This window comes from Caretta caretta, chromosome 12 (assembly GCF_965140235.1).
Source record: "Caretta caretta isolate rCarCar2 chromosome 12, rCarCar1.hap1, whole genome shotgun sequence".
Classification (NCBI taxonomy): Eukaryota; Metazoa; Chordata; order Testudines; family Cheloniidae; genus Caretta; species Caretta caretta.
Window position 1 is genome coordinate 39710908 of NC_134217.1, and position 26811 is coordinate 39737718.

The following is a 26811-nucleotide window of genomic DNA, read 5'->3' on the forward strand; positions in this document are numbered from 1 at the left end:
CCACAAGAGGACGAGTACATTGGCCTGAGGGCCGCATCACTGACACCTTTTCATACAAAGATACAAAACCCCCCTCCTCTGCCCCCACTCCACCCCTTCCATGAGGCCCCACCCCTTCCCCCTCCCCATTCCAACCCCTTCTCCAAAGCCCCCACCCCAACTCTGCCCCCTCCCTGCCCCTATTCCACCCCTTCCCCAAATCCCCCCCTGCCCCACCTCTTCTCTACCTCCTTCCCTAAGCGTGCGCTCCCTGCTCCTCCCACCACCCTCCTGGAAAGTGCTAAGCACCGCCAAACAGCTTTTGGCGGTGGGAAACACCTGGAAATAGGAAGAGGAGCAGGGACGCGCCGCACTGGGGGGGGTGGGGGGAGCTTGGCGGCCACAGGAAATAACTCCGGGGGGGGGGGGGGGGGGAGCTTGGCAGGCTGCAGCAAATAACTCTGCGGGCCGCATGCGGCCCACCTGTTTGAGACCCCTGATTTAAATACTGGAGCAAATTATGATAAAAGAGGAACTCTGCAACATATCAGCTCAGTTGTTTTAGATTCTTCAGCCCTATTAAGGGAAACAAACCTTTTTCTGAAATACTAAACCTCTTGCTCTAAGTGGCTAGATGGCCAATAGGTTGAAAAAGTGAACATCTAAGGATTTAAGCAGGGAATTAAAAGATATTTCTGAAAATTACAGTATTTTCCTCTTTCCAAAAACAACAGGCTGCATGCTGTGCTTGCACTAGTGGGACGGATTAAGCGTTTAACATTGCAATATCACTCTGCTGGATTACAGTAATTTCAATTCTTAACCGTTTGAATTCATCACAGAACACTGACAGGAGCATTTAATACTGAGGTAGGATATGGGCAATGCTTCCCCTGTTCCCATGCAGGAGAAACAGAATGCAAAGCAGCAAGCATAGAGACGGCTTGATCCTGGAAACCCTTATTTATGAAAATAGCCTATAATCAGTAGGGTAATCTGACTGAAATTAGTGGGATTACTGGCATGTGAAAGATTGTGTAGGATCAGGCTCGTAGTTTGATTCAGAACTTTTGGTGCACTGAGGTACTTTGGAAGAGGCTAGGATCAGCCTGTTTTTGTGGGCAGTAAGGGATGGGAAGGGGTTAAATCACAGGACCTGAAATATTAAACGGTCCTCCACATGAGGAACACAAGAGGCAGGTATGTACACAAACTCTTCTAAAGGTTCATGTCCTCATTTGGAAGAGAGGATGGAGGGAAGCTGCTTGCAACTTTCTCTGCTACACAACCTCGGAGAAGGAACTGGAACAGTCCCATTTTACAGTGAATCTGGACGTACTGTTTTAGTTTTATAATGTGCACTGGTACTGGGAGTTCCATATTTTCTCCCTTCAGACCAAAGCAAAGAAAACCTACATACACTGCACCAAATCCTGCAGTCCTTACTCAGGCAAACCTCCCATTGCCTTCCACCCCAACAACTAAGTCAGACACCAATGGGACTGCGGCTCATTGCACATACATAATGGTTACACACATACTCCCTGATCCTTTGCAAGAATCATAGAATATCAGGGTTAGAAGGGACCTCAGGAGGTCATCTAGTCCAACCCCCTGCTCAAAGCAGGACCAATCCCCAATTTTTGCCCCAGATCCTTAAATGGGCCCCTCAAGGATTGAACTCTCAACCCTGGGTTTAGCAGGCCAATGCTCAAACCACCAAGCTATCCCTCCCCCGAATGACAGGCATGCGTTTTTATTGCTGATTCAAACATCAACAAAAATGCTCTTGTGTAGCTCTCAGATACAGAGATCTGGGGAGAGGTCAGGCCCCACTGACCCCATTCTGATGGGTGCTAGTATGCTGCTGCTGTTGCTCCTTACGCTCTACTGTCTCCACACTGCTCCCTTTGGGTACATCTACTCTGCAAAAACCAAACAGACAATAAAAAAAAGACCCACAGCAGTGTGTCTCAAAGCAACTGACTTAGGCTCATGCTACAGGGCTAAAAATAGCAGTGCAGACATTCCTGCTTGGGTTGGAGTCCGGGCTCTAAGACCCATCCCCTTCACCGAGCTAGCATGAGTCTGTCAACTAGGGCTAGGAGGCTCACCCCGAGCTGCAATGTAGACATACCCTCTAGATTGTCAGCTCCTTAGAGCAAGGATCTTGCCGTATGTGTGGGTGTTTTGTAAAGGGCTGTGCACATGTTAAGAGTGCAGACATTAAACAGGGCCGGCTCTCGGTTTTTTGCTGGCCCTAGCAAAATAATTTGCCACCCCAACCTCCGAGAGAGCAACTGCCCAAGCAACAACAAAAAAAGGGGGTGGGGGGAGGGCCAGAACGCCGCCCCTGGAATTGTGCCACCCCAGCACGTCCTTGCTTTGCTGGTGCCTCGAGCCGGTCCTGACACTAAACAACAACAAGATTATCCTCCTTCAAAGAAGCTATCACAGCCGTTCCTGACAAAGGTGGACAACTTCACACACCAGGAGGTGCTGAGTGTCTCGTATGTTCGCCCCCTGCTATTTACCCTTTGCACGTGGCAGGCATTGTGAGGTTGGAGAAATGCCACGTGAAGGATTTGAGAGATGAATAAAGGGGATATTTGGCACATGATATAGTTATTAACGTGCCTGCTCTCCATGTACTCCTGCTGCAGCAGGAATGAACAGGACAGCTAGCATGTAAGACTTTGTAATTAGGCCTTTCACAGTTTATAAGGCAAATAAAAAAAAATCACTTTTCATGTTGCCACTCAATCCTGTCACCTAAATCTTTTGGCTAACAGACAGCAAGAAGCAATAGCCAAGCTGAGACGTGGGCCTCTAGTACTACCTAAATTTATACACTGTGACAGTCCTATTAGGCCACCACTGACTTCTTGTACCGGCCTTTATTAAACATAACCAGATGTAGATGACTCCCTTTAATCATCCAGTTACGTTTCTGGTCTCAGACAACGTTCTTCCGTGAAGCAGAGAAAACTTCTTAAGGAAATTAAACACCAGTGCCACAGCCAGTTGGATTTATCTGTGCTCTGCAGCACCACAAAGAGAGGGAAAAAAATAAAAAAGGTTAATATTTATAAAAACTGTGAAGCATTTTCAGAGAATTTTTTTTAAAATTACCATTTTCTCCTGTCAACAGCACTCTCGTTCTAGTTGCCTCTTCCATTTTTTCTTATGAAAAGAAAAATAAAAATCCAGAGAGAGTAACAGCCCAGAGAAAATAAATAACATATAAAAGAAGAGAAAGATCAGATATTCCTCCTATCAGTGAGGAACAGCTGGCATTACGCACGTAAGAAGGGCTCTCCCCCCCCTTTTTTTAAAAAAAATAAACTCTCGGTGAACACATAACGTCTTTAAGAAAATGAAATCCTTTTGCTGTGGGCCACGTTGCGGGAAGAAATAGTCACCACTGCTGTTATCAGCACTTTCAAGCTTTAACTGTGAATCAAAGGCGACAATTAATAAAGTCGCCCCCGCCAGGAAAGGAAAGGAGAAAAGCTAAATATTTGAAACTGGGTGAACAAATGTCAGGGTGTTTTTAAATAAAATCCTTTTACAGTTATCACAGCGAGCAGACCTGATATCCCTGTCTAATTCAATTTCAATTTGCGCCCCATGGGAGATAGTGAAGAAAAGGTTGCAATGCTGTCTTTGGGTTGATATGTTCTTTTCTCCTTCAGGGAGCAGGAACTGGGGAGAGAAGGGGAGGAGGCATGCAGAAAGAGAGAAGGAGAAGGATTCAAATACCAGCAGAATATGAATTTCTTTCAGCTGGATCCTTCCAGAAGGCAGATGTGATGCAGGGAATGTTTAAAATGTTGACTTGTTATGAATTCACCTGGAAAATGGAGCGGGGGAGGAAGCTATAGAAAGGGGATTTGTGTATGAATAAACATGCCAAAACGTGGAGCCAAAAGGAACTGAATTTTGATGCCAACACCAGCAGCAGCCTCCTGTGGCATGACCCCCACCCCGCCCCAAACTGGTTACCTATAGCACTACTGATGTTCTTATTAGAACCGTCCACTTTATAATTTCTACTCAACATTCCTTTTATTTGAAATAAAGAAATACACCCACTAAAAAAAAACCAAACTACAAGTCAGTAAGATTGTCAGCATAAGAACATAATGGCCACACTGGGTCAGACCAATGGCTCATCTAGCCCAGTATCCTGTCTTCTGACAGTAGCCAATGCCAGGTGCCCCAGAGGGAATGAACAGAACAGGCAATCACTGATCCATCCAATATTGTCCACTCCCAGCTTCTGTCAACCAGAGGCTAGGGACACTCAGAAAATGAGTTTGCATCCCTGACCATGTTGGCTAATAGCTATCGATGGATGTATCCCCCATGAACTTACCAAATTCTTTTTTGAACTCTGTTATAGTTCTGGCCTTCACAATATCCCATGGCAAAGAGTTCCACAGGTTGACTGTGCGCTGCGTGAAGAAATACTTCCCTATGTTTCTCTTAAACCTGCTGCCCATTAATTTCATTGGGTGGTCCCCTCTTATATTATGTAAAGGAGTAAATAATACTTCCCTATTAACTTTCTCCACAGCAGTCATGATTTTATAGACCTCTGTCACATCCCCCCTTAGTCGTCTCTTTTCCAAGCTGAAAAGTCCAAGTCTTTTAATCTCTCCTCATACAGAAGCTGTTCCATACCCCTCATCATTTTTGTTGCCCTTCTCTGTACTTTTGCAAATTCTAATATAGTATTTTTGATATGGGGTGACCAAAACTGCATGCAGTACTGAAGGTGTGGGCGTACCATGGATTTATATAGTGGCATTATGATGTTTTCTGTCTTATTATCTATCCCTTTCTTAACGGATCCTAATATTGTTCACTTTTTTGACTACTGCTACACTTTTAGCGCATGTTTTCAGAGAACTATCAGCAATGACTCCAAGATCTTTTCTTGAGTGGTAACAGCTAATTTATATCCCATCATTTTGTATGTATAGTCAGGATTATGTTTTCCAATGTGCATTAGTCTGCATTTATCAAATTGACCACCAACAAGGAGACATGACCCTTCCAGAGAAGGACTAACTCCAGTAGTTTGGCGGGACTGAGCAACTGAATGGCACAGGCAACAGGATAGGGAAACTTTCAACAGCAGGTTAAGGCTTTGAACGTGGCCTCAGCCAACAGTAACCAAAAGTTGTCACCATCTGATAGATGTTTGGTCATTTCTATGAAACAGTTTGTGGTTCACTCCAATTCCTGGTGGACTTGTGTCCATATAAAAACCACCAGCACTAATCCTGGAAGGCAAAGCTCCGGACTGATTTACCAGAGAATTCGATGATTACATGGGCACTAACTCTGAATTAACCTCTGACTCCTCCCTCCTGGTCAGGTTGGGAAGGTAAAAGCTTCCACTGACATTGTCCAGCAGTCGTTGCTCTGTAGGTGCAGAGAAGACCTCAGCTTCTTTCTCTATCACCTTTGAGGCTTACGAGTAACGTGACATTTCTTGCATCCACTCAGAATAAGTGGAACATGGGCTAATTAGTTTGGATTTACAATAAACCATATGAAGTCTGTAACTTCAACATACGATAGGTAAAATAGGCACAAAACTGCAGAAGGGAGCTCTCCACCCACTATGTCTAGAAAAGGCAATTGTTGAGAAATAGCATGATAAAAACTATACATGCGACTGTAATACTAGAAGGCAACGGCAGAGTTGCACTACCCAAAAACCTGAAGCAATGCTGTACTTCTCACCTGAGGACAGTTCTGCTGTGGGCATCAGACTGCAGGAGCCTTGATTGCAAGAATACAAGCATAGAAGACCTATCAATATCTGTTATTATGTATTTATGTATTTATTTAAAGATATCACTCATGCTAGCACATCCACAACACAGAATGAAGCAGCACATTATGGACCATGGGTTTGAAAAGCAGTCTGAGCCCAGTGGGAATTGTGGGATCATAACCTCTCTCAGGATCAGACCGCTATACATGTAACCATTTGGTGGCCAGTTTCCTGAAATGAGGCCAAATCAAGCAAGGAATTAAGTGTATGCCTAAAGTTAAGCATTTACTCAAGTGTTATTAAAATCAAGTAAGGCAGATCCATCAATGGAGCTCGACGATTTACACCAGCTGAGAATCTGTCTTATAAGACAACTTAAGCATGTGCTTAAAGTTAATCATATACATAAGAGCTTTTCTAAATAGAGGTAGCTTCCCAAACCGGGGCCTTTGTGTGTGCACCCATGGTAGTATGGCACCTCATTCGGTGCCAATGTGTTAACCATACATAAATGGTTGATCATACAAATTTAGGTTAAACTTTCAGCTGTTTCTAAAACAACAAGCAATTCACCACAAACTACCACACTGAGCTCCAATCTGTGGCAAACACTTCTTACCATCACATAAAATAGCTAGCTATACTGCATGTACAAGATTACTGTTGTTAAGTTATTGCAAAAAAAAATTTCCTTGCCTTTGTTCCTAATTATATCTTAGAGTTATTTTTTCATATCTAATGTACCTGTCCCCATTTATGATGGTTGTTTACTTTTGGCACTTTACTCAGTTTGTACATACAAAACAAAATAGTCAGTTTCCATTTCGTGTTCTCATGCACTAGTCCAAGGTTACTTATGCTTGGCTTGCAAGGACTTCATGGGAATGTTTAAATTCAAACAATAAACTGTTTTCATTTCAAATTTTAAAGAATCATAAAAACATTCCTATTAGGTTTTGTAAAACCTTTAAAAATGACAAACTCAAATCACTCTTGTGCTCCAAATTTTAAGCCAAATTGACAGTGGCCTCTAAATATGCTCTATAAATGATCTTTATCTGATTTAACGGATTTACAACATTGAAAAGGAATGTAAATTATAAAAATAAATATTATAAATATTTTGCGATCTTGGGCACAGTGTCGAGTTGAGGAAGTATCACTTCTTTCTGAATAAAAGACATCTACAAAGGGGAGGGAATGCATATTATTTAACAGGAATCCTGCTGCATGGAGAGTTGATTAGATCTTTCTTTAATGAGTACTGGGAGAATTTCCTGCACATGCTGGTATTACCACCTGAGGATTATTTTAGAATGAGTATCATTTTAATCTTTGTGCAGGCAGGAAATAGATACATTCTGGTACACAGACCTACCTCCCTGATATCAGAGGGTAGCTATGTTAGTCTGTATCCACAAAAACACAAGGAGTCTGGTGGCACTTTAAAGACTAACAGATTTATTTGGGCATAAGCTTTCATGGGTAAACCACCACTTCTTCAGATGCATCTAAAGAAGTGGTGTTCTACCTCCCTGAGTGAAACTGCTATCTAGCCACAGAAAACAGAAGTGTCAGGTTTAAAATCACTCGATGCTGCAGGAGACACAGAATATGTCCAGAAAGCATGTTCCTCCACTGCAGCAGGACACACATTAACTGGAATGTCCTTGCATTCCATTTGATTGCATCGATACGCCACTAAAAATTCAGAGGTCTGATCCAACAAAAGTGAAGGGGTTAAACAGACCAGGAAAACAAAAAGGTACCTGCTAGCTAAAGTCAAAGCCTTTGGTGTTCATAAAAAATCCAGTCATGTACATTCATGGTATAAGATTGCAATAATGTAATTAACTGATCTTATGATATACATCAACCAATTCTTTACTTAATTAGATCCCAGGTTTTGACACAGTGATTCCATTGAGAACGTGCTAAGAGCCCTGAACCAAAGACCATTGAAGCCAATGGGACTCCTTCCATTGACTTCAGCTGTCATTGGATTGGGCCTAAAATTGTTAAGGCCAGATACTTACGTGTCCTGCAGGTATCTGGCCTGGCCACCAAGCAATAGCTGGCTCCCTCATCCCACCTTCAAAAGTGGTTTGTTTACCACACAGAAAGCGACCATTGCTACCTCCTACAGGAAAGAAAATTGATAAACATGATCATGTTTTTCCTGTGGATGCTTGTGAAGGTCTTTTCAGCAGGGGAGAAACTGACAGATTAGTAGACTAGATAGGGAATGCTATCAAATGCACAAAGGAAACAAACCAAAAAGATTTTTTTGCTAACTTCTTTCATTTATAGGAATCTTAAATGTTTCTTGTGAGTGAAAGAGGTAAAAATTGATCACACATTTAATATGAGTCAACAATGGGATAGAGGTGCAAAAAAGGCCAGTATCATTCTGGCGTGTATTAACAGGAGTGTCGGATCTAAGATATGGGCAGTAACTGTCTTGTTCTACTCGGCACTGGTGAGGCCTCAGCTGGAGTACTGTCTCTAGTTCTGGATGACACACTTTTAGAAAGACCTGGACAAACGAGAGAGTCCAAATGAGAGCTACAAAAATGATAAAAGATTTAGAAAACCTGACCTGTGAGGAAAGGTTAAAAAAACTGGGTATGTTTAGTCTTGGGAAAAGACTGAGCGGAGACCTGATAAGTCTTCAGATACATTATGGGCTCTTACAAAGAGAACAATGATCAACTGTTCTCCATGTCCACTGGAGGCAGGACAAGAATGAACTTTATCTGCAGCAAGGGAGATTTAGGTTAGATATTAGGAAAAACTTTCTAACTGTAAGAATAGTTAAGCACTGGAACAGGTGACCAAGGCAGACTGTGGAAACCGCATCACTGGAGGGTTTTAAGAACAGGTTAGACAACCACCTGTCAGGGATGGTCTCCAACCTTCTTACATCCAAGATCACTTTTTGAATTTAAAGGCAAACCAGGATCCACCCCATCCCTTCCCCAAGGCCCCGCCCCTTCCCCGAAGCCCTGCCCTGCTCCCTTCATTCCCCGCCCTCCTCCATCACTCACTCTCCCCCACCCTCACTCACTTTCACCGGGCTGGGGCAGGGGGTTGGGAGGGGGTGTGGGCTCTGGGCTGGGGCCGAGGGCTTTGCAGTGTTGGAGGGGGCTCTGGGCTGAGCCTGGGGCCAGGGGTTGGGGTGCAGGAGGCAGTGAGGGGGTGCAAGCTCTGGGAGGGAGTTTGGATGCAGGAGGGGGCTCCAGGCTGGGGCAGAGTGTTGGGTGCAGGGTGCTGGCTCTCGGCAGGGGGTTAGGGATGGGTCAAGGGTGCAAGAGGGGGTATGGGGTGCTGTCTCCTGGAGGGGGTTCAGGGTGTGAGCTCCAGTTGGGTGGCACTTACCTCGGGCAGCTCCTGGTTGGTGGTGCAGCGGGGCTAAGGCAGGCTCCTTACCTGCCCCAGGCCCATGCCGCTCCCGGAAGGGGCAAACACGCCCCTGTGGCCCCTGGTGGGGGGCATGTGGCTCTGCGCACTGCCCAACTCTGCAGGCACTGTCCCATTGACTACAGTTCCAATGGGAGCTGTAGGGGTGGTGCTTGCAGGCAGAAGCAGCGCACGGAGATGCCTGCCCTCTCTCCTCCCCCCGGAGCTGCAGGGGCGTGCTATTGCTTCTGAGAGTGGCCTGGAGCTGGGGCTGGCAAGAAGCCTGCCTTAGCAGCAGCCCCGTTACACCACTGGAGATCGCAATCGACTGGGAGAGTCTCCAGGATTGACCAGTCGATTGCAATCGATCGGTTGGTGACCATTGATCTAGGGAAACTTGGTGCTGCCTCTGCACAGGTGGGTGGGCTAAATGAGCTCTCGAGGTCCCTTCCGGTCCTACATTTCTATGATTTGATGAACATTTTCAGACTGACAAGTGATTTTCTAGTGCCCTTTTAAGAGAGGAGTTTCACTAGAGATAGACATGATGACGACAAAAGCGAGATTACATTTTATTTCCCCAGGAAAGCTCTGCTCAGAGACAGCAGCTGGTTGGCAGGGAAGGTCCCCACTTTTTATGTAGCCTTACAACTGCACTGACCGAGGAACAGCCCAGAGAGTCACGTGTTTTGCCCAAGGCCACACAGATTCAGTGGCCCAGCTAAGGTTAGAACTTAGGAGCCTCCCATCTCGTGGCCTGATCATCACAAGACTACCTGACCTCCAAATGGGAAAAAAAAGGGGGGGGGAAATAAAATCAGTTTGCTCAAGGATACTAGCTTGAAAACAAGAGAAAAACTGAGAAGTGCAGCAAAGCTGTCCATGGCAGGGAACGTTTACTCTCCTTGATATCGTTTCATAGAGCTAAACACACTGGGACTCCTGGATCTTTTATAATGATCCAGAAAACTCAGATATGCATTTGATAATGGCCCTCTAACTTGTCTTTCTAATTAACTAGTACAGGAGACTTAGCACTTCCCTGTATATGTCACTTTCCGCACACACACTACCAATAACAGATTAAGAGAGAAGGTGGGAGCAAAAATACAGTTGGTAGGCAGCTAATGTACTGCTTTTAAGAGTAAAAAAAAAAAAATACCCATCAGCACCGGGGCACAGTACAGAAGGCACATGTGCTTGTCTAAATAGGAGTGTGCCCAGGTGAGCAACTAACACAAGCACGGACTGGAGGCAGAATTCTAATGCTGAACACTCCTGAACTTCAAAGCTTCTCGTATATACAAGGGACCAAACCAAAACCTCAGATATCTTTGTCTTCAAACTCTGAGACTGTTTGGATCTGGACTTCCGAGCTTGAGGTCCAGCTCTGTTCATTAGACACTTACCTTGTTTAGGTGCTGAAATAAGAGCAGCTCCATTATCAGATGTGAAAAACACAAAAGTGTTCTCACTGATGCCCAGGTTTTGAAGGGACTTTAGGATTTTCCCAATGCTGTCATCAATTTCTCGCACTGCATCACCATATCTGAGACAGTAGAGATTACAAATATGCAAGCCAGTAAAGGAGGAGAAACAGTTTAAACCAGGTAGTCTTACAGAACATAAAGCACTCCATTACAGCCCACAAGAATACTGAATTAATTGTGCTGAAGAGGGAAATAATTCACCTACACATCAGGTACCATAATAGAAGTTTACCAGTGCACTTCGTAACTTATGTCTTTTTAATCTGCAGAAACCAGCCTCTCTTGGATATTCAGACTCTCCAATTTGCTCAGATCTGAGCATTTTTGGACAAAGACCAGCAATTGAGATAAATGAAGCCAGGTATAAGGAGAGGCCACTTTTGCCATGAGCTGAGGCTAATAATTTTGTTTATAGACGCTAGTTTGAAATTGTGATCTTAAAAGCAAGGTCCATTATATCCACAGAGCTATCCTTCCCCCACTGTAAATTGCATTTTCCATGATGTGGAGCCTGTTTGCTGTTCTGATTTATAGGCTTTTAAACCAGGCTCTAATCAAACTATGTCAAGAGACTAACAAAAGCACCCATTCCACGGAACAGCATTTCATCACTCACACAGTGGGCCAGGGAGCTTAGATTTCGCCTACATTTGGGTCACATGATCTTTACTTTGGCTTACAACAAATATATTAAAGATCAAACTAGACACGGTCTTTTTGGGAAAAAAAAATACTAAAGGAAATTCCATGCTACCTAGTATGTGTATTTACACACGCATGCACGCACACACACTTTTAACAAGTGATCTATGTTACTTCAGTCCAATAAATATTGCTGTGGTTTTCCACTATCACACTAGGCAGCATAAATCAAATAAAAGGAGACTTACAACCCTCTCTGGCTAGTGCCCAAGAAATGTTTGGACGCATAAACAGGAGCATGAGTGGCATCAATAGCCCAATAGAGAAAGAACGGCTGTTGACTGGATTGCTGCCTGCTAATAAAGTCAAGAGCTTCCTGTAAATGACAACAGAAATTAATGTTAACAGGATCATCCTCTGCCACCTAAAACTCTCAACCAAAAGTAATAAAAAAGGGCTGTGGGTTATAAAGTTGAAAGAAAATGTATAATACCTGTAAGTAGATCTGAGTTAAGTTTGCTTCCCCTGTCTTCAGATCAATTTTGAAATCTTCATAATATCTTAAAATAAAGCAGAACCAGGGAAAAAAATTAATACCCATGGAACACAGAACAAAAGGGCTGTTCTTCCCTATTACTTGTATGGGCAGGTCATTGTTGTTACTCAACAAAAGGGCAGAGACTCACAAGGTATGTAACCAGCCATTTCTCTTCAGAAACTGAAAAGAAGTTCATTATGTTTTTTTTAAGGTTAGGAGAGAATAGTGAAATTGCAAGGTCAGAGGCAATGGTGGGATGTCACGATGAAAACATAGAAAGGATTACCACAAACAGGGAGGGGAGATATAAAAATGCCTTCAGTAAGGGAATGGAATCATGTTCCAAAAGAGGCATAGTTGGATGAGCACCTGTGGGAGATGGGTTAGAGCGGCAATGGCCTATTTGTGGTCCATGAGCACATTTTAGCAACATGCACTTTGTTCTTGGCTCTCTAGCCTGCCACAACCCCTGGCAGCCAACATTCACCCTTGAAGTTAGCTGCATCGCTTGTGAGAAATGCCTGGTGCAATACCTGGTTTGAATATGTGAACACTCTGGCATGTAAGGGAATTTTGGGCACTCCCTTTCCCTTCCTTAAGTGCACTGGCCTTTGAAGCCTTTCACACTTGAGCACCAGAGCATTCCATCATTAAAAAGCAAGATGCCAGATAAAAGCCCAGCACTAAAGCAGCTGGGCTTTAAGTTCGTCTTTTGAGGTTGGGATGAGGATGCCAGGATCCCAGCAGGGAACAGCTGAGGAGTTCAGACTAAAATTTAGCACAGATCTAGTGCTTATAATCTTCAAGGTGCTTTAAAAACATGAACAACCCCATAAAAGTAGGGCACTATTAACGTTCCCATTTTACAGATGGGAAAACTGAGACACAATATGAGAGACAGGCTTAGAACTCAGGAATTTGTTTCTTATCCCTGTGCTTTAACCACTGGATCGTGGATCTCTCTCAATAAGAAGGTAAATCTGGGAGTGAGAAAGGAAGCTGGAAGATCGAGCAGGCATTGCCCAGACACAAACGCTCTGACTCCCTCTGGCTGCCAAGATCCTTCTTCATTCAACACCGTACTCCTCCAAGTGTCCCATCTTGACTTGCCCTCTCAGCTGCAAAAATCTCCTACTCCAAGTGACAAATGCTCTAACCCTAACCCAGCATTCAGGAGGCAGGGGAAGGAGTGGGGAGGCTGCCTACCGCATCCCCGCTTCTCCCCCCAGCCTTCTGAAAGCCGCAAGACAGCTGGTTGCCGCGAGCAGGAGGTGGGGGGAGCAGGGGGAAGGCGCTGATCTGCAGGGTCCACCGGCAAGCGGGAAGTGCTGGGGGGAGGGTGCATAGGGGGGCTGCCAGCTGTGGACAAAGCAGGTGGCCAAACGACATTATAGGGGAGCATTGAACAACTTTAAACAAGCATGTTCTGTAATGGAGCAGGGACATAAGATTGAAACAACGTTAAGAGAGAGGACGTTAAGTGGGGAGTTACTGGATTTGAACCAGTTCATCCCTGATGACTGACATTTCCTTCGCTCATGTCCAATAACTCTTGGCATGGTGTGAGGTTTCTGGAGATTGCTGCCCATCCAACCAAGCCATGGTGTTACTGCTGTGTCTGATCCAGCCTCTCCTAACTGAAGATAGCTTACTGATTGAATGCTCATCTTTCAGTAGACCACAGGACAGCTGAGTAAGACCACAGGGAAAGCAAAGAAAACAAGCCGTTGACAACTTCCAAAATATTTTTTTTAAATGAGCCCTGGAACAAACAGCTGAATTACCTGCCAATCATTTCCCTGTCCCTGTAAACAGGGATGTTTGGGGTGGCTTTGTTATCGTAAGGTCCAAAATGGCAATTAGGAGATCCAAACCATTCATCAAATCCATGCTTCAAGGGGTGAAATTGGGGTCTGTGACCCAGATGCCTAGGAACAAAAGCCACAAAGAGTTCAGGAGTCCATTGCAAAAGAGTAAATAGTAATCTTATCAGAACTGTGTAGAAAGAAATATCTTTCAATGATGCTAAAGGAAAACTTCAGCGATTAGTTACAGTACTCTAGATAGCCAAATAAATAATGACTAGACAAAAACGTGCATTCAAGGAGATTACAGAAATCCCTGCCACTGTTCCAGTAGCTTCATTAAGTCAATGTCCAACTTCTCTTCTCTCTAAACATGTTGATTATTTGTGATGATGGTGCCTTAGGTAGAGCTGCCCAGAACAGAGCAAAAATACATATAATAATTAATTTAGGGCTTAAGTCTCATTTACACCAAAGCTCTTCTACACCAGTAAATTGTGTAAAGGGGCCACAAAGTGTGTGTAATTTACAATTACATTTACTTTAAGGCCCTTTATGCTGCCAGAGTGGTGTAATGGGGCTTTAGTGTAAATGGCAATGAGACCCTTAGAATGTACATATGAAAGCCAGCCCCCCCCCCCCCCCCACCACACACAAGCAAGCTTCTGTTAACAGCATTGTCCTGGATGTGCAATTTAAACTTTCTTTCTTTAGCTTCAGGCTACTGCTCCTTTCCTTCCACATCTTCTGGGACTGTGAATAACTCACTTCCTTCATTTGTGAAAGTATTTATAGATGGTCATTCTCTCACTGTCTCAACTGGAGAAATTTCTAGCTGAACATGCATGTGTCACTTCAGTCTTTCCTCATACGTCTTTGTCTTTAACTCATGGATCGGTTCTGTTGCCCTCTTTTGTATCATCTCTAAAATTTGGGGACCGGAAGTGCACTCATTGGATTAAATTAGTCCCTGGCGTAAACCCAATGAGATCAATGGTATTACACCAGACACTAATTTAGCCTCACGATTCCTGATCCAGTCACACGCTGGCTGTGTAAATTAGAACCACAAATATCTCTTGTTTTACATGTGGAATCCCCACATACATACGCACACACACCACAACAAAAATACCCCTCGCTATCTTCACAGTGACTAGGGGAACGGAAAATCTGATATGCAGAGAGATTTTAAAAAGTGGGATAGTTTACAAAGGAGGCAAATAAGAAGGAATATGAGGAAAGCATACAAAATAAATAAATAAATAAATAAATGAGTTGGAGAAGGTAGATTAGATGCTCCTGTTCTCCCTCTCTCATAACACAAGAATGAGGGAAGTCAATGAAACTCAAAGTCAGTAAATTCAAAACTGAGCAAGGGGAATACTTTTACCACCCAACACATAATAAGAATGGCCATACTGGGTCAGACCAAAGGTCCATTTAGCCCAATACCCTGTCTTCCAACAGTGGTCAATGCCAGGTGCCCCAGGGGGAATGAACAGAACAGGTCATCATCAAGTGATTCATCCCGTCGCTCATTCCCAGCTTTCCTGCTCATTTTAGCTAAGGTCCATCAATGGATATATCCTCCATGAATTTATCTTGTTCTTTTTTGAACCCTGTTATGATTTTGGCCTTAACAACATCCGCTGGCAAGGAGTTCCACAGGTTGACTCTGCGTTGTGTGAAGAAATATTTCCTTTTGTTTGTTTTAAACAAATGCCTATTAATTTCATTGGGTGACCCCTCGTTCTTGTGTTATGAGGAGTAAATAACATTTCCTTATTTACTTTCTCAACACCAGTCATGATTTTATAGACCTCGATCATATTCCCCCATTATTTGTCTCTTTTCCAAGCTGAAAAGTCCAAGTCTTATTAATTTCTCCTCATATGGAAGCTGTTCCAGCTGTCCCTAATCATTTTTGTTGCCCTTTTCTGAACCTTTTTCATTTCAAACCTATCTTTTTTTGAGATGGGGTGACCACATCTGTATGCAGTATTCAAGATGTGGGTGTACCATGGATTTATATAGAGGCAATATGATATTTTGTGTCTTATTATCAATCCCTTTATTAATGATTTCCAACATTCTGTTAGCTTTTTTGATGGCTGCTGCACATTAATTGGATGTTTTCAGAGAAATAGCCACAATGACTCCAAAATCTCTTTCTTGAGTGGTAACAGCTAAATTAGACCCCATCATTTTATATGTATAATTAGGATTATGTTTTCCAATGTGCATTACTTTGCATTTAACAACACTGAGCATAATATGACTGTAGAACTCACTGCCCTGGGATGTCACCGAGGCCAAGAACTTGGCAAGATTCAGAGGGACTGAAGATTTACAAGGATAACATAAAATTCAAAGAGACAAGGGGAGTGAGATAATATCTTTTATAGGACCAACTTCTGTTGGTGAGAGAGAGAAGCTCTAAGAAAAGTGCTCAGAGTGTAACTACAGGGTAGAACAGATAAGGAGTTAACACATGTTGCAAGAGATCATTCAAGGTGAAGTGGGTGGTAAACACCTCCACAACTGAAGGACAAAAGGAGGGTTTGTGCGTTCCAGATTTTTATAGTGAGCCATAAATCCAGTGTCTTTATCTATCAAGCATTCTTACAACTACAATACCCACCTGCTGAAGTGAAGAAACAGATTGACAGAGCCAGAAGAGTACCCAGAAGTCACCTACTACAGGACAGGCCCAACAAAGAAAATAACAGAATGCCACTAGCCATCACCTTCAGTCCCCAACTAAAACCTCTCCAACGCATCATCAAGGATCTACAACCTATTCTGAAGGACGACCCATCACTCTCACAGATCTTGGGAGACAGGCCAGTCGTTGCTTACAGACAGCCCCCCAACCTGAAGCAAATACTCACCAGCAACCACACATCACACAACAGAACCACTAACCCAGGAACCTATCCTTGCAACAAAGCCCGTTGCCAACTGTGTCCACAGATCTATTCAAGGGACACCATCATAGGGCCTAATCACATCAGCCACATTATCAGAGGCTCGTTCACCTGCACATCTACCAATGTGATCTATGCCATCATGTGCCAGCAATGCCCCTCTGTCATGTACATTGGTCAAACTGGACAGTCTCTACGTAAAAGAATAAACGGACACAAATCAGATGTCAAAAATTATAACATTCAAAAACCAGTCGAAGAACACTTCAATCTCTTTGGTCACTCGATTACAGACCTAAAAGTGGCAATATTTCAACAAAAAAACTTCAAAAACAGACTCCAAGGAGAGACTGCTGAATTGGAATTAATTTGAAAACTGGATACAATTAACTTAGGCTTGAATAGAGACTGGGAGTGGATGGGTCATTACACAAAGTAAAACTATTTCCCCATGTTTATCCCCTCCCCCAACCCCCCACTGTTCCTCAGACGTTCTTGTCAACTGCTGGAAATGGCCCACCTTGATTATCACTAGAAAAGGCTTTTTTCCCCCCTGCTCTCCTGCTGGTAATAGCTCACCTTAAGTGATCACTCTTGTTACAGTGTGTATGGTAACACCCATTGTTTCATGTTCTCTATGTATATAAATCTCCCCACTGTATTTTCCACTGCATGCATCCGATGAAGTGAGCTGTAGCTCACGAAAGCTTATGCTCAAATAAATTTATTAGTCTCTAAGGTGCCAAAAGTACTCCTTTTCTTTTTATTAAGTCCATGATTTTTGGGGTCTATCAGAGTTATGAATTTAAGCTCCCAGGCTCGTCTTTTGAAGGTGTTGTGCAGGTTTTCTTTGTGTTTGCCCAGCCTCTTCATGGGTCAGTTTGAGGAAGAATTTCTGGACAAATGCACCACAAAACCAATGATATATCTGAGATACAATGATGATATTTTCATCCTCTGGACAGAGGACTTAAACTCCCTCAAAGATTACCACTACAACTTCAACAACCAGCACCCATCCATCAAACTTTCCCTAAAACATTCCCACACCAGCACCAGCTTCCTGGACACCATGATCAACTTCAACAATGGAGCCCTACAGACAACTACATATATAAGAAATCCCCAGATCACCACACCTACCTTCACCAATCCAGTAACCAACCCAAACACACCAAGACATCTGTCACCCATAGTCAGGAATTCAGATACCACAGAGTATGCCCCATCGAGAAAGTCCAGGATACATACCTCAGCACACTTAAAACTACCTTTACCGCACAAGGACACTCCGCCGGAGAAGTAGATCACATCATGGAATGGGCCACCCAAATACTCCAAAAGAACCTTCTTCAATACAGCAAACACTCCCCCTCCGCCCCCACAACTGTACACTCCTAGTTGTCATTTACCACCCCACACTGGAACCCATACAGGGTATCATCAAACAACTACAACCCATACTTGATGTGGACCACATGTTGAAAGAAATCTTTCCTGAACTCCCTCTTCTGGCCTTCAAACAATGCCCCCAACCCCGCCAAGCTCATCATCAGAGGCAAGCTCCCTACAGACCAGGACACACCGCTAGACCCTTCCAGAACAACAGATGCAAAACCTGCAGACATATGTCCACCTGTTGCGATGATCAACACCCCCACAACACACCTTTCAAGATCTATGGTTCCTACACATGCCGATCACAACATATGGTTTCCTCATCCAGTGCACTAAATGTCCCAATAGCAACCGTGTGGTTGAAACCAGACAGTCACTATGCTGTCGAATGAACTCACACAGAAAAATGATAAAAAGACAAAAACACCCTATCATCTGTGGGCAAACACTATTTACAGAACAATCACTCCATGTCTGACCTCTCAGTCCTCTGCACAAACACCTTCAAAAGATGAGCCTGGAAGCTTTTAAATTCATAACTCTGCTAGACAGCAAAAATCATGGGCTTCATAAAGACACTGGATTTATGTCTCATTTACAACAATCTGGAACCCATAAACCCTCTTTTCTCCTTCAATTGTTAACTTCACTATGAGTGGCCTCTTGCGACATGTGTTAACTCCTTATCTTTTTCACCTTTTATTTAACTGAGACACTCTGAGCATCTTTCCCAGAGTTGAAGAGTTCTGCGTAAATTCAAAAGCTTGTGTCTCTCACCAACAGAAGTTGGCCCAATAAAAGGCCCTATTGAAATTCTGGGAGGCAGAGGGGAGCAAGCCCGTCCGCATCTAAAGGCGCCTCCCAACCTTTGGGGAGGAGTCACTGGACCTGGGACTCAACTGAATATGGGGGACAACGAAGAAACAACAGGGCAGGCAGTAGAGGTCACAGATTCAAAACTAGGGATCCAGAAGGGGACACCAAGCAGAGAACCCCGGACAGCACCCACCTGCTACTCAAAGCTGTCCAAGGAGCCAGTGGACGCCACCCAGAGGAACTCTGCCTGGATGAGTGAGCCAAGGGAGGAACAGAAATAGGCCCCACAGTCGCAAAGCACCTCCCCATCCAGCATCCTCCTCCTGGTGCTGAAGATGGCTATTTTGGCCAGTGCCAGAAGGAGATTGACAAGGAGGTCTCACTACCTTGTGGGGCCACGGACCCGGTGGGCATATATGAATAGATGTGGGGAAAAGTGCAGCCAGAACCTCAACAGGTTCTGGAGGAGTTGGATTAGAGGCTGCAACCTGGCACATTCTAGATAGGCATGCACCTCAAGCAGCAAAAGGGACGGGCGTCGGGGATGGGGGTGAACTGTGCTAGGTACACACTCATGTTCACGGCTCTATGAAGGAGCCACCAACCGATATCCCCGGCAGGCCATAGGTCCAGGGTGGTGTACAGGCTAGCCCACTGGGGTTCCTCACCCTCCACAGGTGGTAGAAGGTCCCACCACTCACCCATCTGTCTCTCTAATATCCTGGGACCAACATGGCTATAACAAAACTGCAAATAATATTCAGAGTTGTAATAGCAAATACTTAAAAGAGAAGGTTAAGAGAGACATAAAACCTCATGCTTAAGGCTTAAACCAGTTGCTAACCAATAGGGGTTACGATGAAACTTTAATGGGGTCAGATTATCTCACATCTGCCAGCACCCTTCTCTGAAGCAGCTGATGTACCGCAATTCTTAGGTTCACAACGGCACTGCATTGTGAGTTCATGTTTACTTTGCTTTTTATTATCACTAGAAGGTTTTCCAGACTCGCTGCTTTCCAGATAACTGTCTGGAACCAATATGTATTTGTGCTGCTTATTTCCTTTCCCTAGCTGTATGAATTTACATTTATTAGCACTGAATGCATCTCAATGCACTCAGCCCACTGATCCGATTTTTCCTGGCCACTTTGTTGTTTGGATTTGGGCTAATAAATAATTCACCGTCTTAGATTCATTTACTTCCCTTCCAATTTCTGTGCTGCTGGAAAATTTGATCACAGTTGAATCTATACCTTTCTTTATATTGTTAATATTGTTAAATAATATGGATTCTATAACTGACTACCTTAATACTGGTCCCCACTTGAAGGTTGAATTATTAACAATCACTCTGTTTGTTAAACATGTTATATCAAGTTGGTATCTATGCAGTTTTGAAGTTTATTATTTATGCATTTATTTATTACACAGTACTACTATGAATTGTGAATTACCAGCATGGAGACCTAGAAACCCAATGGGACTCAATCACATCACAGAAGTTCTTTATTGAAATTCATATGTTCTATGCCCGCTGGCTTCTCTTCAACTTTTACAATAGTAATCCCATCAAAGAAGCCTATTGTATTTGTTTGGCAGCTCTCCAGCTTTTCCCTCCTACCCTGCACAGGAACCACAGTTGCATTTAGTTGCCAGGTATCTCTCCTGACTGCCATGATTTATTGAAGATTAGGTTCACAAGTTCTTATGTTTCCTTTGCTAAGATATGGGCCTGCACCCATAAGAGTCAATGGAGTTTTGTCAGTGACTTCAATGAGAACAGGATCAAGCCCTTAGTTCTTTTAAAATTCTTGGGATGTAGTTCACTCAGATCTTTGGTCAATACTCTTTCGCTGTCTATTTATTTACCCTTTTCTCTGCTAGATTAGGCCATCACTCTTCTCTGTAGCTCTGTCTAATATCAAGCATGTTTCCTTCATGTGACTGTATCTTCATTTCTATCCTAACATTCCGCTGCTTAAAAAAAAAAAAAGCCGACAGTTTACAAGTCAGACTTATCTGCAGAGGATCAATGATATACAGCAGGGGCCAAAGACAAAAAATTGTAGAGGGCAAGGGACATGCTCCAACAGATCATCGCTGTGATTTCTGATGAAAATGAACATAATGTGGTGCTGAATGAAAGCACAAAGGGTTGAGGGCCTTTTTTTGCTATATCTATCTATAAATCAGTAGCACTCTATTCAGAAATTAATCACAGCAGGTGGGAAGATCCTGCCCAGATTTGAAAAGACAGCTGTTTGAGCTTGAAAAGTTTTTTTCAGACTCTGGTTCTCCCAATCTCTCCGCATTACTGAATCACACACACATACAAACAAGGAATCTCAAGACAAGTTTACCATTTGCCAATGATCTTACTGACATATCCCGCCTTCTTCAGCAATTCTGGAAGCAGCAGCTCAGAATCTGGGATTCCCCCTACTATCTCTTGTGGCGTATAGGCTGTATAAAACAAGAACATGTTTTTTAACTCATCACTAAGGCTAGCAAGCAGGTCATGAAAGCTTATGGACACATCCCTATAAGCTTATTTGGACCAAAAATTGGGCTAGTTCAAGGGTCCAACAATACTATAGTATAGGATTCAAATTCTCTAGCCCACCAGGTCTGGAAACAAGCTGACTCAGCAAACTCACTGACCCAGGTAAGAGAGCCCTTCACACATGCAGCCTTTGTTGGCTGGAGGGACAGTGTAGATGCAGGTAGGGGTGGCTGTAAGGAGAGCAAATTGGGGCCGTTTGGTTTATACTTTTGCCAAACTGCTTGAAGTTATCTACAATTAGTGCATTTTTATAAGTCAAAGGATTAATTAAATAAAGGACAAATGGACTTGCTCAAAATGCACTGGCTGATCCAAAATAGCGTGCCTCCAATATTTTGTAGTTGAGAACACAGGGCACAACCGTCAGTGAGTTAGGAGATACCCAAGTTCTCCTACTGATGGACAGTGTGAACCAATAGGTAGCTGTGTGTGCCCAGAATGCATGGTCTCATAAAGCACCTCTAATTTTAGAACTAGACACCAACTAGATCTACCCAAAGACATTCTGAGCAGGTACATTCCTTCATGAGTTCTGGAGGAGAGCTCTCCTGGCAGACAGCATCGTGTTATGTAACTGTCCTTGTTTAACTGGCTGGGAAAGGTTTACTTCTGTAAGACTGTATGATACGGTGTTCGCCCCACACAAGACTTGAACCTGTTAAAAATGGCCAATTAACCTTACAGGACAGGTTGCATCAGGAAGCAAGGCAGGGACTACTAAGGCCTAACAGCTGATGAAGCCCTGCTGGAGGAGGAGTTGGGATAGGCTTCTAAAGAGAGGAAGTTGGTGGGAGGAGAAGGGCTGCAGGGAGGAGCTCTGCAGTCACTCCCTAGTGAGGAAGGCAATTGATCAGAGATGAGGAGGTGGCCTGAGGGGGGGTAAGCCCTGGGATCCTGCCTTAGAATACAGACTCTGGCAAGAACCCAAGGGGAGGGTGACATAGCCACAGGGAGAAGAGGGGGGCCAGAAGATAGGGAAGAAAGGCAGGAAAAAGCCCATGGAATTGGCAACAAGGTTAGAGCTGGAGCAGACTGTGGTTGCTGGGCATAGTGTCCCTGGACTGGAACCCCGAGTAGTGGGCAGGCCTGGATTCCCCTACTGGCCACTGGAAAAGTGGCACTGACTGGCTAGCGGATCAAAAGAGGGAGCAACCCGAGTCCAGAGAGAGAGAGACTGTGGGATGAGCAACTGAAGGAGGGGGCATTAGACTGGTCAAGAGCTAATCCCCAGATGAACTACAAGGAGGTGTCCCAGCAGTGATTAGTAAACCCCATGACAGACTGGATTTTAAACAGCTTGTTCTTAACCTAGGACGTTAACACCATATCCCATGTCACTTTTCTTCTTTCACTCAATGTTTATTAGCCCACCCAAGGAAACAACATCTCAGCCAGCAGAAGCAAACAGATTAACATTTTAACTTAGGTCTTTTTGCTTAATGCGAACATTTGGCGATGTCCGTCCTTTCCAGCATCATGTGTAAGAAGCAATAGACTTCACACCTGTTCTTATTAAGTGCAGTGGAGCTACATGCCAATCCCTTGTTGTCACTCTGAAAATGTACCTCCTGGAAAACCCATGAAGGGAGAACACAGAGCCAAATGCCAATATTCAGCCATGCCTGCTGCTAAGCGAAAAGGCAAAGAATAAAGGAAGAAAAAGCATTTCCAGGAGAAGCAGCACTGATGTTCGCACCATTTCTGGCATGTGCATTCGTGGTGTAGAACCCATTCCTGATGGGGAGACGTCCCGTCAACAGCGCTGCCCGTGCTGCAGATAAAACAATCAAAACAAAGAAAGCATGAATTGGGTGTCTTATTTTCTTTATACAAATTATCTGCTTTAGAGGTCATGTTTTGGCTGATGACCGCATAACGACTGGAGATTGTAGGGAATTTCTGCTATATATTACTGTTTAGTTGATAAGAGTAATCATCAACACAAAGGATCCTAAAGTGATGTACGTACTTGGCCAGATTCTGATAACAGCCACACTAGCATAAATCCAAAGTGACACCACTGATGTTAATGGAGTTACTCCAGTTCCACTGAGATTGGAATCTGGCCCTTGTGTGCAGAAAGCAGTTTACCCACTACTGAAACGTGACCACCTCCAGATAGGAAATGCAGCTGCCATTCTGTCCAAGTAACTTTAAACAGTATTTCTGGGGTGAGTATATGGGAGACATCTTAATCTAGCTAAGATAAATCAGTTATTTGCTAAATTTACATTCATTATCTTGCCTTGGCAAAACCATTTTATCTACTTCTACAATGAACAAAGGCAAGGTATCCATCTGTAGCATGATAAAGATCAAGGCTCTGATTCAGGAAAGTAGTTAAGCAGATGTTTAACTTTAAGCATCTGCTTAAATCCTACTGAAGTAAATGGGACTTAAGCAGGTGTTTTAGTGCTTTCCTGAATGGGTTTGGACTTAAACATATGGTTAAACATTTTCCTGAATGGAGGCCCCAGAAAGTCCTCTTTTCTCCTTTATATTTTAGCTGTCAGCTGGCAATCAGACTTGAAGAACCAGACACAGTGACAAAGATGTAAAATCTACATGGGACTCAAATGGGTTTGTCCCTTTTCCCCTCTCTAAATCTCTTAGTGGCTAACAATGACGACAATGGGCAGGAACGTATAGTTGCTCCATGCATGAAAGTCCCAAAGTCAATGGAAGTTCTGCCTACAGAAAAGAATCAAGCCCATTGTGTGCTTCCTTCCTGTTGGATTTGTCCAACAAAGATTTAGATACTGTTTTGTCTGATTGCCCCGAAGAGGGAAGAGATGAAATAATTCAGCAGCAGAGGCCTGAAGGCTAAAACAGAATAAAAAAAAATCCTTTAAATGAAATGTTTTGATGACTAAAATACTGTTTTGTATTAACAGAAGATTGTAGTTTTTCCTCAAGAAAAAAATTAAAAGGAAGCAAAATGCAAGATGAAAGCTCCAAATCCTAACACTGCCTTAAGGGTAATCACTGGTTTGGTTGCTAGTTTATGTAAGATGCTGGCAAACATCCCAATCTTCTCAGAAGGTGGCAATTTTACATGGTAGTATAAACTGAAGTTTACTTACACGGAGAGCACAGAGGGTTAGCAGTGTAGAAATTTGGGAAGAGCATCCCTTCTGAAGCCATCTGGTCCAAGTTAGGGGTTTCTTTAGAGGGCTCTCCAAACACTCCCAGATCACCCCAACCCATCTGCAGAAAGACCATACCAAAAAGACACAGAAGTAATTTTAGCTTTCTGTAAACTACTGTACTACCTTCTGGACCAGAGTAGAATTTTTATTTTTATAAGCTCTTCTATAGTGCTCATCACTATAATATCACATACACTATGTGAATTTATCCTCACAACCCTTCTGTGAAGTATTACTGCCACCATTTATAGATCAGAACTGACGGACAGAGAGAAATTAAGTGACTTGCCCAAGGTGACAAAAGAAATCTATTGCAAAACTGGGAACAGAACCCAGATCTCTTCAGTCTCGGTCCAGCATCTTAATTATAAAATTATACACTGCAGGCCTACATTTCCAAATACTGGATATATGTAATCAGAAATGCACAGTGAAGATCTAAGTAAAAAAGTAGGGTTACATAATAACTGAGGGCATTGAGGAGTATCCTTTAAAAGCGAAGCTCAGGAGAGAAGTGTGCCATTATCACACCATTTGTCTATGCCAGTTTGCCAGATGATGGTCTTACCATAGTGTAGCCACACATCTTTGCCCTAAGCCAATGTGACCATACAGCTCCTGCTCAGGAGCCTCTTTTGGGCAAAAAAAGGGAGCTCTAGAAAATTACCAACCCATTTGGCTAATTTCAATCCTGAAAAACAATATTGAAGCAAAAAGGGAGCAATTTAATGAGCAATTAGGCACTATGCCTGCATAAAGATTATACTCTGCCTTAAATATTCAAAAGCTTTCTTTACTACAGCCACGTATCAGGTGGGCAAAAGAAATGCAGAGAACGTAATACATCTAGATCTTGGGAAAGCTTTCAATGAAGCCCCATTTGAGAGTCTAACAGAGACATCAGAACAAAGAATACTGCAGAAAAGACACAAAGCTGTCTGATGGATCGTGAGCAGAGAGCAATGAAATGGTACAACATAAATCCAAGACATGGAATTAAGAAGAGTTCCAAAGGGGTCAGTGTTGAGTTCTGTATTGTTCAATATCTTTACCAGCAATAAGGAAGGAGAAAAGAAAAGTATAGTGATCAAATTCATTGACACAATGGAGGAGGCACAGATACTTCCAAAAGATCAGAGAAACAGGCAAAAGCCCAAAGGAAGGTTTATTTTTATTACTGTAGCAGCCAGAAGCTCCAGTCAGGGCCTGCGCCACATTATGCTTGGTGCTATACAAAGATATATGGAGAGATTATCCCTGTCCCAAAAATTAAAGTTCACTTGGGAGAAAATAATCCTGAATACGAAATGGGAAATGTAGGTGGGCAGCTACATCAAGTCATCACAAGGTGGCCAGGTAGGTGACAGCTATGAGTTGGCACACCACCTCTGGCCCATACGCACCCTCCACTAGCTTTCTGAGAAGCTCAAAACTACGTGCAACACATTCCTGCCAAGAAAGGATCCAAAGAAATAAATGCAGATCTTCAAAGAGAAGCAACTTGAGGGGACACTGCCAACTTAAAAATCCTATCTTGTAAACAAATACATTTATTTAACTATGTTACTAACACCATCATAGACGGTTAAAGGCAAAGAATTTTAAAACTAATTCATCTGAGATTTTTGCTCTTTATTTAATTTGTTTTTCTTTGCATTTTTCTCAGTATGGACACTGAAAATTAATGAAGTCAGCTTCCTTCTTATTGTTTGTTTCATTCTGAAGCTCTTAGTGGTGCAACGTTTGGATTTAACTAGGGCTGTTGATTAATCGCAGTTAACTCACCCGATTAACTTTTTTGAGTTAATCATGATTAATCAGTTTTGAAATTTATTAAATACTGTATTTTGGGTGTTTTTCTACATTTTCATACATATTGTATTCTGTGTTGTAATTGAAATCAAAGTGTATATTCTTTTTTATTACAAATATTTACACTGTAAAAAGGATAAAAAAATAGTATTTTTCAATTTACCTCACACAAGTACTGTAGTGCAATCTCTTTGTTGTGAAAGTGCAACTTACAAATGTAGATTTTTTTTTTGTTACATAACTGCACTCAAAAACAAAATGTAAAACTTCAAGAAGTAGAATTGAGTGGACTTCTAGGCTCTGTTCAGCCCTCTTCTTACTTACAATATCACTAGAAAGTGAGAACAGGAATTTGCATGGCACTTTTGTAGCCGGCATTGCAAGGTATTTATATGCCAGATATGCCAAACGTTCATATGCCCCTTCCTGCTTCGACCACCATTCCAGAGGATGTGCTTCCATGCTGATGACGCTTGTTAAAAAAATAATGCATTAAT

At 43.0% G+C, this 26811-nt stretch overlaps 1 protein-coding gene across 9 annotated transcripts in view; it reads right to left on the reverse strand.

Moving 5' to 3' along the window:
• The window catches only part of GALNS (galactosamine (N-acetyl)-6-sulfatase), a 66739-nt gene that overhangs the window by 35804 nt on the left and 4124 nt on the right, over positions 1-26811 (reverse strand). For 3 of the 9 annotated variants that reach the window (XR_007359297.2, XM_048870834.2, XM_075118470.1), the window contains exons 2-9: positions 24437-24560; positions 23050-23124; positions 21151-21253; positions 13624-13767; positions 11795-11861; positions 11550-11677; positions 10579-10718; positions 7807-7910 (exon numbers count right to left, since the gene is read on the reverse strand). Coding sequence is in view for 8 of the 9 variants with exons in the window: in XM_048870834.2 (XP_048726791.1) it covers positions 7807-7910; positions 10579-10718; positions 11550-11677; positions 11795-11861; positions 13624-13767; positions 21151-21253; positions 23050-23124; positions 24437-24560 (885 nt within the window). In the remaining variant the exon portion in view is untranslated. Of the gene's footprint in view, positions 1-7806; positions 7911-10578; positions 10719-11549; positions 11678-11794; positions 11862-13623; positions 13768-20659; positions 23125-24436; positions 24561-26811 lie in introns of those variants that run through there. The other 6 variants (XM_075118473.1, XM_048870841.2, XM_048870842.2 and 3 more) reach the window with 6 other exon arrangements.